The sequence below is a fragment of the Camelus dromedarius genome, chromosome 16 (assembly GCF_036321535.1).
Source record: "Camelus dromedarius isolate mCamDro1 chromosome 16, mCamDro1.pat, whole genome shotgun sequence".
Taxonomy (NCBI): domain Eukaryota; kingdom Metazoa; phylum Chordata; class Mammalia; order Artiodactyla; family Camelidae; genus Camelus; species Camelus dromedarius.
The window spans coordinates 24,238,409-24,251,031 of NC_087451.1; the positions used below are offsets into that span (position 1 = coordinate 24,238,409).

At 42.0% G+C, this 12,623-nt stretch overlaps 1 protein-coding gene across 1 annotated transcript in view; it reads right to left on the reverse strand.

Moving 5' to 3' along the window:
• TEKT3 (tektin 3) overlaps positions 1–11,619 on the reverse strand; it is a 30,024-nt gene extending 18,405 nt beyond the window's left edge. The window contains exons 1-3 of the mRNA XM_031467579.2: positions 11,588–11,619; positions 3,146–3,753; positions 991–1,074 (exon numbers count right to left, since the gene is read on the reverse strand). Coding sequence (XP_031323439.2) covers positions 991–1,074; positions 3,146–3,724 — 663 coding nt within the window. The 5' untranslated portion in view covers positions 3,725–3,753; positions 11,588–11,619. The remainder of the gene's footprint in view (positions 1–990; positions 1,075–3,145; positions 3,754–11,587) is intronic.
• Positions 11,620–12,623: the final 1,004 nt, after the last annotated feature.

Sequence of the window (12,623 nt, forward strand, 5' to 3'; positions counted from 1 at the left end):
AGCTGAAAGCTGAAGGAGTGGCAGAGATGCAGGAGACAGCCTAGGGGGAAAAGCCCCGAGAATGCAGAACGAGACCAGGTTTAACTGGTGGAGGGGAGGGAGAGCCAGCAGAGGAGCAGCACGTGGGGCAGATGGAACTAGAAACTTCTGCAAGGCAGTCTGGCTGCACAGCAAACGTTTGCCAAATGCATATATCCTTTGACACGTTGATTACATTTCTGAAATGTATTCTAAGTAAACAATCAGAAATGCGTACAGTCATCAGTAACATGCATGTGTGAGGGCAGGAACCACATGGGGAATCTCTGCACCTTCCCCTCCACTTGGCTGTGAACTTCAAAATGCTCTATAACATAGTCTTTAAAAAAAAAAAAAAGGCTTCCTGCATCTATACTTAAGAATAAACATCACTGAGCATTTAGCCAACAACAAAAAAAGCGCCATTCAGATTTAAACATACAGTATAATTCTAGCCTTGAAGATACGTTGTGTGTCTTTAAGTTGGGTGATGTCTAAGTATGATTATTAAAAAGACTTACTAAAGTCTTTATACTCTTATTATTAAAAAGACCTCTTACTAAAACATTATTAAAAATTAATAGTCATTTCTGTCTAATTGAACTTTGGGTGAGTTTGTTTTTTCTTTTTTTATTGAAGCATAGTCAGTTTACAATGTTGTGCTAATTTCTGGTGGACAGCACAGTGATTCCGTTTATATATATATAAATATATTTGTATATATATATTCCTTTTCATATTCTTTTTCATTATCTTTTGTTATCCTCTACTGAATTTTCAAATTCTCTCAAATAGTCATTACTTTTATAACCAAAAACAATTTATCTCTTCTAAATGTTATAAATTTCTGACACTAACTCCTTCCTTACAAGTGTCTCTATGGAACATCATTTTTTGTGTCTATACATTAAACATTAACCGCATGTTTGCAACTAAAGTTCCTTGTTAGTGAAGGATTTCCCCCACATTTACCGTCAGCAGCTCGGTTTCCACCTCATCATGCACTAGATCGATTCCCATTCTCTTCTCTCGGTGAAACAGACATTCCCGGGCTACCTGCAGACACACAGAGGATGGAAAACGCTGACACAAACTGACAAGAACCAGGGACTGGCACTTCTAATGACCTGTCTCTACACCAAGTCAGTAGATGCTCCCAGTTCCAACTTTTCAAGCCATTTTGTCAGACGTCAAACAAGAGACTCATCATCTGACAGCTAACGAGATCCCTGCTGCTAGCAAAAAGTAGAATTAGATCTTCAAAGTAGTTTGAAAAAAATTCCTAATTTGGAAAGCTGATAAAATGAAGTCATGGCTCTCCTTGATCCCCCCAAATGAGCACCTGAGAAACTTACTTGGCATGAATTCCTTCTAGAGAAATAGTTCAGTGACCTAAAACATAGTCTTCAACGTATTATTTCCAAACATGTTCTACTGAGAAGAGTGAGGAAGAAACAAATGATTATCTTTCCAGACACCAAAAATACCTGTGTAGCCAAAAACCCAGGTGAGTGTTGTTAAAGTGCCACTTGCTGTCTTCCTATTTTATAAATGGCACGCCTTATCCATTCAAGAGGAAAAATGGAGAGAAGATGATTTAGCCATAGTCCTATCACTGTTTTATTTGTTTGTTTCTGACAGAATAGAAGCTACAATGTCCTTAAACTTTCACGTTAGGCTTTTTAGGGTTGCTGTTAAATAGTTGGCCTGAAGGAGTCTTTGAGGCAAAGCATGTTAATGACTCCAACGGAAAGCAGCTCAGATAGCAAACAACTAAATTATGTATGAAAGAACATTATGTAAACGCCAAAATACTTCTTTCAAAGAGTATTTCATGACCTGGGATGACCGTACAATGTTAAATTTTTTAAAAGCATTAAAGACAAGCATATGTACACCGTAATCTGGATACAATGTCACTGGACAGAATCTTTGAGTGCAACTCTTTTTTAATAGTACAATTCACATTTACTAGAAGATGAATTAATGGATTGAAGGGAACTCTGATTCTTTTCCTGTGTATTACAAAATTGCTTTCCAGAAGTTTCTACTCATCTGTAGTCTGCTAGCAATATGTGAAGTATCCATCTTCTGCCCTTTGGCCAACCCATCACATAATCAGTTTTCATTTTTGCAAATTTCATAAGCCAAAGACGCTAACTTCATTGACTTAGTTTGCATCTTTATTATTGAGTTTTAATTTTTTTCTTATATACGGTTGACCGTCTGCAATCCCTCTTCTGAAGCAGCGGTGTGCAGGGGTCTCTGACAGCCCTCCGCCCACCAGACGTCCAGCTACTTGGTTCTCTAAACTCATCTGCTACAGATGCCACAGCGAAGACCTGCTGAAAACGCTTGTCGCCTGGAAAATGAGTCTCACACACATGGAGAAAACGGTGTCAGCTTGGCCCAGCCACATGTATACAACTTCTAAAATAACGTCCGTCCTTTGCACATCCTCAAGGACAGAATGTCTTCTTTCAACAGTCATAGAATGGGTTTGGGGGCCCATCACACACTTAGAGGGTTAGAGGTAATTGGACCCCACTCAGAAGCCGGGTCAACTGTAAACTGAATATACTTCAATAAAAATTAAAAAAATAAAAAGAAGAAGCCAGGTCAGAGGCCAGCAACCAACTAAAAGGCTGCCTCCCTGACCACAACTGGCTTAACCTCAGTCCCATTTTTCTATTTAATCAAACTCACTCCATCTCCTAAGAAGGTTGAGTTGATCATCTCACTGTGCCCTTAAGTTGAATCATAACGTATGCACGGAAGGCATTTCATGACGTAGCCTAAACGAACAGGTTATTTTTTTCCCTCCCAAATAACGTTTATGTTAATCCAGGGACAGCAATGACCAAGCAGCCTATTTCAGATATGGAAAGATAGCTTTTCCACCATGAAACATTGCCTGTCCTAAGAGTGTCGCTTTAATCAGCCTCCATGGCCCTGCATTCAGAATTCCTTCTATCGTCCCTGAAACCTGTTACAGAGTGATTGATAAGGGCTTGGTCTCCACAGGGGAAGTGAAATATAATTCAACAGGTAAGTAACCTCAGAAATTCAACCACTGGGCTATAATCGTTAGCATGCTGTGTCCTTTCAGTAAGGTCTTATATTTTACCTGAAGAGGGGCTTCTGTCTCCATCAGAGCCCTCTCCAGTTTTTTCTTAACATCTGTTAGTTCATTTGTCTCTCCAATCATTGCATCCAGCTCATGAGTGATTTCAGATTTCCAAAACCCTATGTCGTTGACTCGTTCGCCCAGATTCTGGGTGGAGTCAGCCTGGGTCTTTCTTGTCTGTTGATACTTGTCTTGAATCAGGCGAGACGTGTCCACCCGCAGCCTCTCTGAATTGTGGCGGGAAGTGCTGGACTCCAGGCAGTTGGTTACGTTGGACCTGTACCAGTCATCGGGCGTGTACCTGGTGAGCAGAGTGGTTCTGCTGGAGACAAACGGAAGCATGGCGCTCTGGGATGCCCTCTGGGACCTGGCGCAGTACGGCTCCAAGGCCGGCGAGTTGGCGGCTGCTCTGTAGTACGTGCTCGGCCTCCAAGGAAGGCTCGGGCTGTGGGTCAGATTGGAGTGGGGGAAGCGGTCCCTGTAGCTCGATGCCCTGGTGCTGACGGCTGGGAGAAAGCTGGCTGGTGTTGGCCTGGGGTGGGCATAAGTCGCCGTCAAAGTAGAACCTAGAGGCTCCATGACGCTCGAACGCTATCTGTAAATCTCTCCTGTTTAAAGGGGTGGGGGCGGTGGGGGGAAATAGTCACAGAAGTTAACTTTAGGTGAAAACTTACAAGTCAAATGTCACACCTGACTTAACATTAGTAGCAGTGGTCTCTCACACGGTAGATACTTGTTCTAGTTTGATACCCACCTTTACACGTGATAACATTTTTTTTCCATTTTTTCCAATTTTTTTTATTTCTGTGTCTCTAGACTATATTAAAATCACATTTTTTAGCTTGGCCATCTGAATTTTTGAAATATTTTTTAAATTATATGAAGTAACACTGTCTTGTAACAAATTCACATTGAGAGTCTGAACTCTGCTTTTTTAACAGTGTGGGATTCAGATCTTGGCTCTGCTACTTCCTAGCTGGGAGGCATTGTGCAAATTACTTAACCTCTCTGCGCCTCATCTCTAACTTGGGAATAACAACAGTAGGCACTACTTTGGATCGTTATAAGCAGCATCAGCCCCAAGGGGTTGCTGCGTAGCACCTCCCCCCACCACCAAGTCTTCCTAAATAAACCCACAACCCGGTCACACTGGTGTGGCTGGTATGTATACACAGCTCAAGGAAGTACCTGGAAAGTACCTAGATCCCCTTTTCCTGGCAGTTCGGCGCCTCTAAGCAACTTCAATATCAACAGGCAGGTTACGGCAGCCACAGGGCTGCGAGGATGGAGGAAGACGATGCTCAGTATTCGGAATGTTGAGCACAGTTCTGGGCCCACAGTAACCGCTCAATAAATGTTAGCTTTTAAAATTGCTAGCATGGGGGAGCATATAAAGTAAAAGATAAATAGCCATTCTTCCCCCGCCCAAGTAAACGCCTCAGAACTTGGCAGTGTTATTGGTTCATTAATCATTGTATCATTCCACATTTTTGCCTTTTCATATAACAACGTATATCATTTTTAAATCTATATACATCTACCTCTATACATATGCACATAGCTTTTTAATACAGAAATTGAATTATCTTAATCATTATATGTATCATTCCAGAACATTTATACATATGCACAGAGCTTTTTAATACAAAAATTGAATTATCGGAATCATTCTATGTATCATACCTGAACATGCATTTTTGAAAAAAAAAATATACACACACACACACACACACATACACACATATATATAACCTCTCCCTGGGTTAAAACATGTAGAACCACTTGGTCCTTTTTACTAGCTGAAATATATTCTAGTCTTGGGAATTTTGGGTCATTGTTAGTCCAGAAAGCCAAGGATGCCATAGACTGTGACGTACTTTTCAGCATCTAAACATCATCATTCTGTTTGCGGTTAATGTCTATGGATCCATTGACTGAAAAGGAAAAACAGTATCAAATCCAGTTCTGTAGGCTGCTCAGAAAAAACAAACAAACAAACAAAAACACATTCAATAATTCTTGAAATAGCTGTCTCGAGGTTACAAAATAATTTATTTGTAGAATTGTGGCCAAAACCCACTCGGACCACATGTCATGAAACAGCTGCCCGCTGCCACCGGCGGCAGCCCTCATGACCCCAGCTCCCTGACGTTTTCCTCTAATTCTCCCCTCCCTCAGCCTCCAGACACCTTATCCTGGCCGAGCTAGAGTACAGTGGTGAAAAACAAACCACCTGCCATTTCTCACCTCAGTTTGAAACTGAAACACTGCTTTTTGAAAAAGGAAATGCTAAGTAGCTTGAGACCTTAGGGTCCTTATGGCTGCTTTTAGTTTCAACCCCTTCCCCAAGTCACGTCTAGAAATAATGCAGTCAGTGCTCCTTCAGCAAGAAGGGGGGTCGGACCACCCTTGTTCGGCTTGCCTTAACTCCTGACGACAATGACTCAAAAGCTAACGCCACACTTGGTCCTTCAAGCATGGAATTCCAGGTGTAGAATTTCCCCGTGTATTTGCTCAACACCTATTATGTTGAAATCTTGAGGCATCGCAACCCATGTTTGTCAAATATTGAACCGTGAGTCATCGACTCCAAGGGGTGATGTGGGAAGTGCAGAGGTTCCCAAGCCAGAGGAGACGCACGAGTTGAGAAAATCAATACAATTTACAAAGAGATCCAGTGATAGTTTGTAATGTGGGATGGGATATAATTTAGAATGTGGAATGTGAAGCAGGAAGAGGGCAGTAAGTTTCACGTGAGAGACAGTATTTCACAGCCACAGCTGAAGCTCTAGCTCCAGTAGGCCAGCTTATAAGTCACTCAAGAGGACAGAATAAAAGACAACAGCATGGCAGTGTCTTGTTTTAGGGGGCGTTATTGGTCAAGAAAATTGAGAATGTCATGGCCTAAGAAATATCTAAAAACTCAAAGCAGATTTCTTGCCTCCAACCAGGACAGAGTAATAGGAACTAGACTTAGCCTCTCACATCTAAAGAACGAGACGGAACATATGACGCGACTGTTTTCACGCAGCACAGGACGCTGGTCCTTAAGAGAAGAGAAACAACCCAGGGGGTTCGTCTGGGCGCCTGGAGGCAACTTCGCCTACAGAGAAACCAGAAGAAAACCAAACAGAGCCTGGCAGCACGTGTGGGTTGAGGAGGAGGTCAGAACTTGGGAAGGCTGCGACAGCTGGACGTCGTGCAGCAGATTCTGGAATAAAATGAGTTATGCAGAAAGAGAGCCCCACAACTGTACGCAGGGGTCCACTTGAGTCTTCGACGAGTCACAGGCTGCACAGACATCAAGGGACATTCCACAAACTTTGGTAAAGAACGATGGCACTTTCTAGAGGTCACAGAGGGCAGGGAGACATCTTGAACCCAGACCAGTCAGAGTGGGGAGTGGTCAGTGATCACCTGGAGCATGCACTGGGGACCCCAGAGAGGTCACACATTAGGGTGAAACTGGCCTGTCTCTGGAATGAAGGTACGAAGGACTCTAACAAAGCTGGAATACAGGCCTCAAAGAGTTCAGACTAATCTACAAGTAGTTAAATCGCCTGACAACATCAAGACACTCAACTATATAACATCACAATGTCCAGCATCCAATCAAAAATCCCAGACATGCCAAAAAGGAAAAATGTGGCCCATAATTAGGAGAAAAATCAGTCAACAGCAAGAGGCATACACACAGCAGAGCTGTGATTCACAAGTATTTAAAGGAAAACAAGAACATAATGAAGAGAGACACGGAAGGCTTACAAAAGAGCCAAGTGGAACCTGAGGGGTAAAACACACAATATATACATATACAATATATACTCGTGCAATTTCACTAGAGTGGACTGAGAGCAGATTAGACATTAGAGAAGCAAAGATTAGTGAGCTCAAATCTAACCAAACCAAAGCAAAGACTTTTTTATTAACTGGAAAAAAAAAATGAAAAGAGCCTCAGTAACCTGTGGGATTACTTGACATCAGAGAAAAAACCTTATTAGGCAGAAAGGGACAAAGATAAAAATTAATGAAGAGTTCTTGTCAGAAACTATCCAAGCCAGAAGACAATCAAACAGCATTCTTTCAAGGGCTGGGGAGAAAGTGTAACCCTAGAATTCTATTTCCAATGAAAATATCCTTCAAAGATAAAAGTGAAATGAAAGTTGTTTTGTTTTTTTTTTAATAAGAGCCAAAGCCAAGCTGCTTCACCAGCAGCTAGAAGAGTTGTTGAAGGAAATCCTTCAGGTAAAAGGAAACTATACTGGATGGAAACTTGGATCTCCACAAAGAAATGAAGTGTCAGAAATGGTCAGGATGTGTGCTGATAGAAAAAAATTCTTTTCTGACTCTTCAATTTCTTTAAAAGATGGTGGCTTAAGGTAAGAATAATAAAAATGTATTGTGGAGTTTATAATAAAAATACAAGTAAATTATATGGTTATAATAGCACAAATGATGGGAGAGCACAAACGGAAAAGTATTATTGTAAACGTCTTATGACTACAATGGAGTAATGTTATGTAAACTCACAGTGCAGTAAGTTAAAAATGCTTACCGTAAACCTGAGAGCAGCAGTTCTCAAAACGCAACCCAGGAAACCACAGGCTGCCTCAGACCTTCTCTGGGGGTGACAAGGTCAAAATTATTTCTATAGTAAATCCCCAGATGCAATCTGCCTTTTTCGCTCTTGTTTTGTCACAAATTTACAACAGCATTTTCCAGAGGTGACATGATACGCGATATCACAACAGACTGAGTGCAGAAGCAGACACAAGAACCCAGCTCCAGGAGAAATTTTAAAACTTTACCAAGAATATAAAGCAATACCATTCTTCTCACTAAATTTGTTTCAGAAAACATAGTTTTTTTAAATGAAAAGTGTTATTTATGTTACTATATAACAGGTTGTTCTGGTTATTTTTTAAATGCTCTGGTTATTTAATGTTTCAATTTTAATTTCTAATATAGTAAGTATCAATAGATGTTATCCACAGAAACTAAATCTCTGCCGGGTGTGCTCTCTGACCTTATCAGAATTAAGTTAGGAACCAATAATAGAAACGTATTTGGAAAAATCCTCAAAGACAAGGAAACTAAACAATACAATTTTAAGTATCCTGTAGGTCAATGAAGAAATCACACAGGAAATTAGAAAATATTTTGAATTGAATGAGAATACACAACATACCAAAACTGTGAAATGCAGCTAAGGGTATTTAGAGTGAGGTTTATAGATTTAAATGCTTATATTAGGAAATAAGAATGAGCTAAAATCAATGCTCTACACTTTCCACTTAATGGCTACAGCAAAAAAAGCAAAGTAAACCCAAAGTAGAAGGAAGAAATAATAAAAAAGTCAATGAAGTAGAAAATGAACAAATTTTTTAAAAAGCAATGAAATCTTAACAATAAAATTGATTTTAAAAAATCTTGCTAGGCTGATCAGGATTTTTTTTAAAAAAAGAGAGAAAAGTAACTATTATCAGAAATCAAAAAGAGTATATTATTAAAGACCCTGCAAACATTAGAAATTTAATAAAGCAATACTGCTGACCACCCTGTGACAGGGACTCGGACATCAGAGAGGAAATGGACAAAATTCTTTCAAGACACAAACAACCAAAACTAACCACAGAAGAAACAGACAACCTGAATAGCCATATAAGGAGTTGAGGAAATGGAATCAATAGTTTAAAATCTTTCTTCAAAGAAAACTTCAGGCCCAGATGGGATCACTGATAATCCTGCCAAACTTTCAGGGAAGAAATAATACCAGGTTTTAAAAGCCTATTGCTTACTTGGGTGGGGTGACTTTTACAGTATTTAAATTATTCTCTAAATTCTAACTCAGTCTCTTCCTAAGAGGCCACGTGCAGCACATACTAAGATCATCAACTGATGCTGTAAATATCTCATAATTTGCAAGTAAACTAAACAAATTCTTTGGGGAAATGACTGAAAATAGCTGTGGAAAAATTCATGCCCTAAGTCATGCAATTGTTTCTTATTATATTTTAAGTCATGACCAAAAAGCATTTTAAGAAATGAGACCTGCTACAAAGTCAAAGACAGTATTTGACTGTATTCACTGAATGTGGAGTGAATAGTTATTTACATACTGGAAAAAATGCTATAATAGTCTTCTATAAATATTAACATGCTAAAAATATAATTAATCACACAGAGATTGTAAGTCCTGGAAAGCTCCATTTAAAACCCAAAAGGTGGCCTCAAGTTGGAGAAGCATATTTTATTAGCATATTTAGGCAAGACTTCACCATCATAAATATTTTATGGTATAAAAACCTGTAGATCAGATTCTGCAGAAGGCATGACCAGTACAGAAAGTTTCCATGACCTGTTTCGCACCTAGCCTCGGCTCAGTGGCCAGCACAGACTTGAAAGGATCACATACAACCCCGTTCCTTTGGTCGTATATATTTAATTCCACACAGATTCAAACCGGAGCAGAAATAAAACACTGCCCTCAATACATTAATAAGTGCCAGAATTAGAAGGAGTTACATCAGATCTCAACGTTTCAGTAATTTCTCTAGATGCATACATTAAATAAGGATGCAGAGAAAGTTGAATAATGTCTTTCCTCTTAAAAATAGTTTGAGAAGGAACTCTGCATTGATGGTAGAAGTATACATCACTGCACGTTGGAGAGCTATGCGCAGCGTCTGTTAAGCTGAAAAGCATGTTCCCTATGACTCAACTGTTCAACTCTCTGATATAAACCCAGAGAAGTTCAAGTGAGTATGTGCAAGAGAACATTAGAATGTACAAGAATGGGTTTCTAATAATTTTAAAAAGGGAAAAGCCTATTCAAAAAGACACCTGCAGCCCAGTGTTCACAGCAGCACTATTTACAACAGCCAAGACATGGAAACAGCCTAAATGTCCATCAACAGATGACTGGATAAAGAAGATGTGGTATATTTATACAATGGAATACTATTCAGCCATAAAAACTGACAACATAACGCCATTTGCAGCAACATGGATGTTACTGGAGAATGTCATTCTAAGTGAAGAAAGCCAGAAAGAGAAAGAAAAATACCATATGAGATCGCTCATATGCGGAATCTAAAAAAGAAAAACAAAAAACAAAAATACAAAACAGAAACAGACTCATAGACATAGAATACAAACTTGTGGTTGCCGGGGGGGGCGGGGGTGGGAAGGGACTGGGATTTCAAAATGTAGAATAGATAAACAAGATTGTACTGTATAGCACTGGGAAATATATACAGGAGCTTGTGGTGGCTCACAGCGGAAAAAAAAATGTGACAATGAATATATGTATGTTCATGTATAACTGAAAAATTGTGCTCTACACTGGAATTTGACACAACATTGTAAAATGACTATAACTCAATAAAAAACGTTTATATAAATAAAAAATTAAATTAAATTAAAATTTAAAAAAGGGGAAAGCTTAAAAGCCCATCGACAGGAGTATGCATGCATAATTTGTGGTAAATTCATGTGAGAATTATCACACAACAGTTTAAAGAAATGACGTAGAGCGAGTATAGAATGGTACCGTTATATATACTTTGTAAAGGACACTATATATTGGGTTTTGGATAAGTACCCAAAGATTAAAATTGTAAAAATATGCAGAATATAAGTAAACACTAAATTCTGGCATGTGGGGAAGGAGAAAAGGGCATGTGATTCCAGAGGGATTGAGAGGAGGCCTCTTTAGGGTCCGTAACAGTTGTTTGTTTTTTAAAAACAAGGCGTGGGTCCATGCTTGCTTGAACACTTTTCTCATTTTGTGACGTATTTTCTTTTAAAAAGAAAAAAGTAGAATATTTTATCATATACCTCAAAACACTTTGCCTATTAGTCAAACTATTTGTTTGCTCTTTTCACAATAGCCAAATAAGTGATTTTACCTGTTTCTAAATTATCTATAAGCATCCACCATCATACACCACCATAAGCATCCAGGAAGAAAACACAGGGACTTGGTGTAAACCGTCGAAATACAAGTGAGAGCTTCACAGGGCTGTACAGCCCTCCCCGTGGCTGCGTTTGGAAGACCCGGCTAAAAAAGCTGGGAGAACAGGGAACAGGGTGGGGGCACACAAGCACCACGCTGAAAAGCGCGGCGCTGCTGACAGGTGTAAGATGTTACACGATTTAGCAGCGGGTCGGGGGTTCGGACGCCCCTTTCCTGGTTCCGCACTTGGAAACAACTTCTCAATGCCTGAAGAGCATCAGAAGCGTACATCAGGAAGGCAGGGGGCCAGCGCAAGGGTGCCCGTGGGCCTGTACGGTTTTTATTTGGAGGGGTGGGAGTAGAGGAGACGGAGGCGGGGGAGGGGGGTGGGAATTCCAGAGTTTCCACGACCTCACCCCAAATTCTGAGGCCAGACGTTGGAGGGGTCGTCCCAGCGGCCGGCCAGAGCCCACGGGACCACTCACCTGTCAGCGGTGCCGGGCGAGGGGCGGGGAAGGGGGCGGTGGGCGGGAAGGGTCGCAGCCCCACCACCTACAACCCGCTGCGGCCCGGCCCGGCCCGGCCGGCCCCGCCCCGGCCCCGCCTTGCCCCTGTGACGTCAGCGCCCGCCGACCACTCAACGACCGCCCCTGCTGGCTCGCCGGCAGCCGATTGGCCGGTGGGAGGGGAGGCGGGCCACGGGAGCGGAGGGACCCTGCGGGTGGGCCGGCGGCGGTTGCCATGGACGCTCTCGCACTTAGTAACCGCAGCTCCCGGGAGACGCGGAGGCGGAGGGGCGAGGGGTGGTGGATCCCCTGCGGCGCCTGACTCCGAGCTCTCCCAGCTGCGCAGAGCTCGGTGGCCCATCCTGAGGCGCGGGATGCTGACAAGCCCCGCATCTCCACTGTCCGCTGCCCAGCGGAGCTTCTTTCATGCTGGGATTATCTAGTGATCTTCCCACCCTTCCTCGCCCTCTGGAAATGATCCGGGGCTTCCGTAAACAGTAGCCTTTACTGTTTCGACAGGGTGCCGGGCCACGTGTCTCACACACATCACTGTTCTTCCAAGCAGCCGCTTCACAACCGTGCACTGAGAGCTTACGATTTACATGGGAAACTGAAGCTGGGAGAAGTTCACTGACTTCGGCAAGGTCACCCAAACAATACGTGGCAGAGCCAGTCATGAAAGTCAGATCTGTCAGACTTCAAGGCACTCTTCCCACGAGCCAGCAGCCTGTGTGTGTAGAGAGCAGCAGAACTCGGGGAGCTCTGACCAGCGCCAAAGAGAATGAAGCCCCCAGTTAATCATTCTCGGTGTGTCTGGGAACCCCTGGGTGACACTCCACCGAAGGGTGACACTGGGGCTCTTGCTGCCAGGATGAGGGGGTCTGGCCAGTTCCTAACAGACCTCAGTGAAGTGATTACAGGCTGGGGCCTCCACTTTGCCAGTTCAGAAGTCTGGTTGAGTGTTTTCCGGGTTTATTAGGCGCTACCTCAGGCTGACCGAGCCTTAAGTCCAAAA